The sequence below is a fragment of the Phallusia mammillata genome, chromosome 1 (genome assembly GCF_965637545.1).
Source record: "Phallusia mammillata chromosome 1, kaPhaMamm4.hap1.1, whole genome shotgun sequence".
NCBI lineage: Eukaryota > Metazoa > Chordata > Ascidiacea > Phlebobranchia > Ascidiidae > Phallusia > Phallusia mammillata.
In genome coordinates, this window is record NC_137252.1 from 7,543,037 (window position 1) to 7,549,036 (window position 6,000).

Genomic DNA, 6,000 nt, shown 5'->3' on the forward strand with positions numbered 1-6,000 from the left:
ATCCTAGCGACAGAACAATAACATCTTTGTCACGCGTTCATTCATTCGTCAAAGGACTGTGTCGACAATAGAAAAAATATAGATCCAATGATCGAATCCACGCAGAGTACTTTGCCACAATGAAATATTGTTTACCGGTACCGGTATGCAAATATATTAAAAAAAGTAAAATGGCGTAACTGAATAAAATATATATGCTATTTACTGGATCTGTGCCTCTAATAGTAGATCAAGTAAATGAAATATAAACTGATATGCACCAAACAAAATGTTATCCTACCCTGGTTCTTTGGACAGACAGCAATATGACAAGGGCGATAGCCGAAAATTTCCACATCATACCTTCCAAATAATCCAGTTTAAAGAACCTCTGATTTAATGGTGTCAGGATTAGGTTGGTGGATAATCATTGAGATATGTAGTTTTTACCAATATAAGTTACTAGTTCAGTATTTCAATATCTGCGAATTAAGGCAAGTCGAGCCGAAAATCAAATCACAGTCTACACTTAAAATCCAACTATTTGTATAATATACAATAGTCAGAAGTCGTGTTGCCAATCACATATTTGCCCCCACAAACTTTTGAGACAACAATTGACACACGGAAAAAGTTTATTTTTCAAAGGAACAATGATTGCGAATCACATGCGCAAACAAAATATCAATTCTTCTTTTTATTTTGCTACGGCAGAAAAAGGCTACACAGTGGCGGGATTCAGCCGGTTAGCACCGGTTCTACAGAGCCGTCTCACGAAGTTTTCTGAGATCAGCGAACCGGTTAGCATTACTGGTTAGGCTACTATCAATGGACTTTTCGTAACAGAACTGGCTGACAAAAATTTGAATCCCACCACTGGTTATATATACGCATAGTCCATTTTAGCCTTTTTTGAGTTTGCCAGGCCATTAATTTAAAAGAATAACTCTTATTCAATGGGCCGCAGGACTACAGATTGCACAACACCCTGTGAATGAGTATGAGTGTATTTCGTAGCAGCGATGTTTTATTGCTGTGTCAACTGGCTACAACAGGATAGTAATTTGCAGTCTTGTTAAAACCCAAAATTGCTTTAAAATTTTCCTCTTGCATCCCGGGGAAGATAAACAAATTTTTGCATTTTAATTACTGAATATTGTAGGTTTTTCAAGGCTGCTTCGTGATTCAATTGTATTGCGGCAATAGAGGTGTGCGATGTTTGTCAATTCGGACAAAAACGTAATCACTCGTGTAAAGTGTTCTCAGAACTTGTGTCTTTACTTCATTGTGTCGTGACATCGGCGGCGGGACTAGATGTCGGAATGATTCGTGCAGCGTTGGAAGAACTTGCTGTGGACTCTTCGGGTTGTTTACAAAAAATCACCAGGAACGGACAGAGTTGAACCATAAACCAATTCAACGGAGGAGGTTTGTAGATCTTCCTTCGGGCAAGTGCGAGTACCGAGCATTACCCATGGCAATTCGTCAATCCAGTTGGAACCTTGTAAGAGAGCCATCAGAGAAGCTTTAAGATGCCAATGGAAACGCTCCACCAGGCCGTTCGCTTGAGGATGGAAACTTGTAGTTCTTTGCACCCTAATGCCAAGTAGTTCGTTAAATGCTGTCCATGGAGCTGAGGTAAATTGGGGACCTCGGACTGAAGAAATATCCTGTGGCAATCCGAAGCGTGAAATCCAGTGAGAGACAGAAGCGAGCGCACATGTCACAGCGGTTGCATCAGGCATTGGTATTGCCTCTGCAGGCCAACGTATGAATCGGTCGACCATCGTAAGTAAGTAAATGTTACCCTGTGAGGGTGGCAATGGTCCTATATGTCAATGTTGACATGGGTGAACCGACCGCTGCACGTTGGATAGTTTGATAAAGGCGCACGGACATGTCTCTGAATCTTTGAACGTTGGCAACGCACACATTGTTTGGCCCACAAACCATACTTGCCTTCGCAGGCCGTGCCACACGAATTTTGAGGCCATTAATTTCTTTGTGATTCTAATAGATGGATGGGAAAGCCCATGTATCACGTCGAAAACTTGCCGTTGCCATAACGCCTGTGCAATAGGACGGGTGTGCCTTGGGAAGTGTCACATATAAGAGCTTTGTGCCAGATCGTCGGACTTCGATGTCTTCAAGTTTGAGACTAGTTATCGCTGTGCGATAGGCTTGAACCTCTGGGACAAGTTGAGCCTTCGCGAGAGCAACGTAATCCATATCTAAGGGAAAATGAACTGCATTAACTTCTCCACGTGAAAGAGTGTGTGCCACACAATTTCGATTGCCGGCTACATGGCGTACATCCCTGGTAAATTCCGAAATGGCTGTCGCTGCTGACGAGCAGACCATGGAGAGGATACTTTAGAAAACGCAATGTCAGTGGCTTGTGATCGGTATAAACCACAAAAGGACGACTTTCTAGAAAATACCGAAAATGACGTACCGAAAGATATAACGCAAGCAGCTCTCTATCGAATGCACTGCATTTTGTTTCCTGTAGACGAAACCGCTTAATAAAAAAATCAAGTGGACGCCACTTGCCCTCAATGAGTTGCTGCAAAACGGCGCCAGCAGAATGTTCCGATGCATCTGTAGTGAGGGCAGTTGGAGCCTGAGGTAACGGGTGGTGCAGCATAATTGCTTCATCTAAGGGCTGCTGGGCGTCTTTAAAGGCTGAATTCAAAGAGGTATTCCACAAGAGCTTTTATGGTTTTTCTGCAAATGCTGAGTATATGGGGGGCATGGTTTTAGCTGATTCAGGAATAAAGCGGTGGTAAAAATTAATCACACCTGCGAACTGCTGCAGACCTTAATGGTCGTTGGGCGTGGGAACTCTTGGATAGCTTTTACTTTATCCGTAAGTGGTTTTACACCCTGTTTTGATACCCTATGTCCCAAAAAATCAATTTGCCAACGTTAATAACTAAACCATGGCTGGCGAGCCGTTCGAAAAGTTGCCTCAGGTGCGTAAGGTGCTCAGCAACCGATGTGCTGGCCACATGGGCGTCCGCAGCGGGGGGCAAGAGGGGGCGCGTGCCACCTATCAAAAGTTAGCTAATTGTATGTGTGCCGTGAGAAATGTGGTTTGTAGATTTTCCGAATAGTTTTCACGTGTGATATTACTCTTTAACTTACAACACTACAAGTTTTGCTTCCGATTAGATTTGCTAAGTTTTTGTTGTTATCACAGTTTTATAAAATCCTAACTCAACAATAACGTGTATGGAGCCTGAATAAAAACCATTTTTTGTTGATACACAAAAGATCTAGGATTTACCGTTTCTTGGTGCATATTTTACCGTACGTTAAAATTTATTATTCGCTAATTAGCTGGTTAAACTGTTCCTGATGCAACGTTTATAGGTTAGTTGTATTTGATTCAGAAAACATCACACATACTCATGGGCGTCCGCAGGAAAAAATACAGGGGAGGGCAAAACTATCGTCACATCGCCGTTCGATAAACGGTATTTCAGAACAAAGATCATCTGACTGTGCTACTCATTCTTGCCAATCCCAAAGTAGCAAAATAATACAATAAACACAATATTAAACATCACTGAAGTATGCGGTACTGAAGTATGCGGTAGGTACGTGCCCCCTCTTGCCCCCCGCTGCGGACGCCCATGCACATACTTTACAAACACAGGGACAATGTATTGAATTACGACAAAAATAAAACGTTTATAAAGTCTGTTATAAAGTCTCTGATATAAACTCAGTGGTGAGATTCAATTTTTTTTGTCAGTTACTATTACAAAAAGTCATATTTTTCAGCTGGTTCTGTTACAAAAAGTCCATTGACAGTAACCAGTTGTGGTAACCGGTTCTCTTAAAAAATTAATGAGACTGTTCTGTACAGAACCGGTGCGAACCAGTTGTACCCCATCACTGCATAAACTGTATAATACTTCGAGGCCAAAGTATTTTTTAGATTATTCATCTTGATTTTGTTCAGGTTGGTTGTCGACTTTTTCCGAGACATTGAATACTTTCATTTCTATGTTTCCTTTATCTTTGTCTTCTGCAGCAGGTTGGTCGTTCGAAAAATCCGGATTCCACACACCATTGTTGTCCGTATTTTCGGAGGGATGGACCTTTACCAATTTTCCAATCTGAATCATCTGGAAGGAGAAAAGCCGTTTCTTGTAATCAGGAAAAGAAAATATGGAAGTAATCACATTGAGCAAGAAATGTGTCAGGGCAAAACAAGCGAAAACTGGGTGGGACATCCACTCGAATTTTATTATCATAGACCTAGAGAACCGTATAAACACCAAAAAAGCAACGGCAGACGCTACACATACCCCAGTACACGAAGCACAACGAATGTAGACACCCTTGGTATTTGTCAAATATCTGTAGTACGTCGACAACGGCAACAGATATAGAACCAGAAGGGAAACTTGAAACAGAACAAGACCTACAGAACCTACCATTACAAAGCTTACAACGGTAGGCCGCGACAAACATCTTTTTATCGGCCAATGCTGTGATTGCGACAAAAAAGTGGCTACAATTTGCATCAGAGAAAAAAGTGTGATGCCAGCAAGAACAAATTTGCTCAAAATCTTTGCTCTTTTTACCCACACCTCCTCAGACTGAACTGTCTTGTACACTGAATGTTGACGAAGCCACAAAGAAAGAAAGACCAGATAAACTGCAATGCTGGCTGGGACCACCATGGAATTTACTAACCAGGTACACACTGTAGAGTTGAATTTCTTCAAAATTATCTCTACTAACAGAGTCATTGCATACCAAAACAAAAGAAAGCAAGATGCTGTGCAAAGTCGGTTGTTGAGTTTCAAGCCTTTTTGTTGTGAATGCAGCTGATATACAAACGAAGTTATAGTGAGATAACCCGTAATTGCGATGGAAGTTCCGACTGTTATCCTTTCAACGATTGTCGATTCACTTACAATCGTGAAAGTATCGTTCAACGTTGAAGTGTTGTTGGCCATTTCTGTTACACTATATATGTATCATAACCTAATACAGAAACACAAATTCATTTGCAACACTGGTTACGAACAACAAACTTCCTGATTCACAAAACATTTTGCTGACACGAACGTAAAACGAGATAAACTACATGGTTTGTCCTTACTATTTATTACCAAGTGAAAAATACGCATTTGTTAAGGTTTTATTTGCATTAAAATGAATAAAACTTAATATGTGGCTGCAGCAATTTAAGAAAGATCTGTAATGGCAACTGCGCCTTTTTGGGCGGCCCCATTTGTTTTTTTAAATAGTAGTTTCTTACCTATGTTTCAAATAAAATAAAGCTCTGTTTTTTTCAAAATCGTAAATCTGTTTCGCACCTGTACTGATCATATCTATTGAGTGTGTTATGGATCTTTCCTATTATACCCGTTTTTTTTATGTTTTATGCATTGGTTAGCTTCACGTTACAGTTAAAAAAAGGTGGCATATGTAACACCAGTCAAACATACGTCAATTGAGAGCGCGTTAATTTTGTCAGCCCATATGACATATTTTGATATTTCCCAGGTAAGCACTATAACTAGCAACCTATATGGTCATGGAACAACATATGGTCGAATGAAAGCATGCAGCCTAATTTGTTGTTAGTCTAATCTAAACAACTATAAGAAAATCAGAAAATCGTAGCCAGTGTAAATGTAAGAACAATAAAAATTAGTAACAAATATTTCCTGATTTAACTTAGGGAAAATGCTTGCCTAAATTAATGTAGCCTATATGTTCATGTTTTGTAAAATATCAGTGTGTTTTACGTCTGTCTATTTTATGGTAGAGCTACTAACACCATACGTTTCAGGTGATCCAAAAGTGCCTAATTTTTAAAACGGTATATCTCAAAAAATGCTAACGGTTAGGGCTATTAGAGTCGGGGTAAGGTATAAGCATTTACAATTCAATAAAACTAACCCAAAAAATTAGTTGCTAATGTAAAATTTTCAAACATTTGCATCCTAAACCAACCCCTCTTTAGCCGCTAAATAAATAATTCAGCTCTTTACG

General features: G+C 40.0%; 1 protein-coding gene across 1 annotated transcript; it reads right to left on the minus strand.

Annotated features, from left to right (window-relative positions):
- Nucleotides 1-3,366: 3,366 nt before the first annotated feature.
- LOC145234326 (uncharacterized) lies at nucleotides 3,367-4,978 on the minus strand. The gene is made up of 2 exons (XM_080099066.1): nucleotides 4,299-4,978; nucleotides 3,367-4,115 (listed from the first exon to the last, which is right to left on the minus strand). Exons 1-2 carry the CDS (start codon nucleotides 4,953-4,955, stop codon nucleotides 3,927-3,929), a joined length of 846 nt encoding a protein of 281 aa, XP_079955192.1. The 5' UTR covers nucleotides 4,956-4,978; the 3' UTR covers nucleotides 3,367-3,926.
- Nucleotides 4,979-6,000: the final 1,022 nt, after the last annotated feature.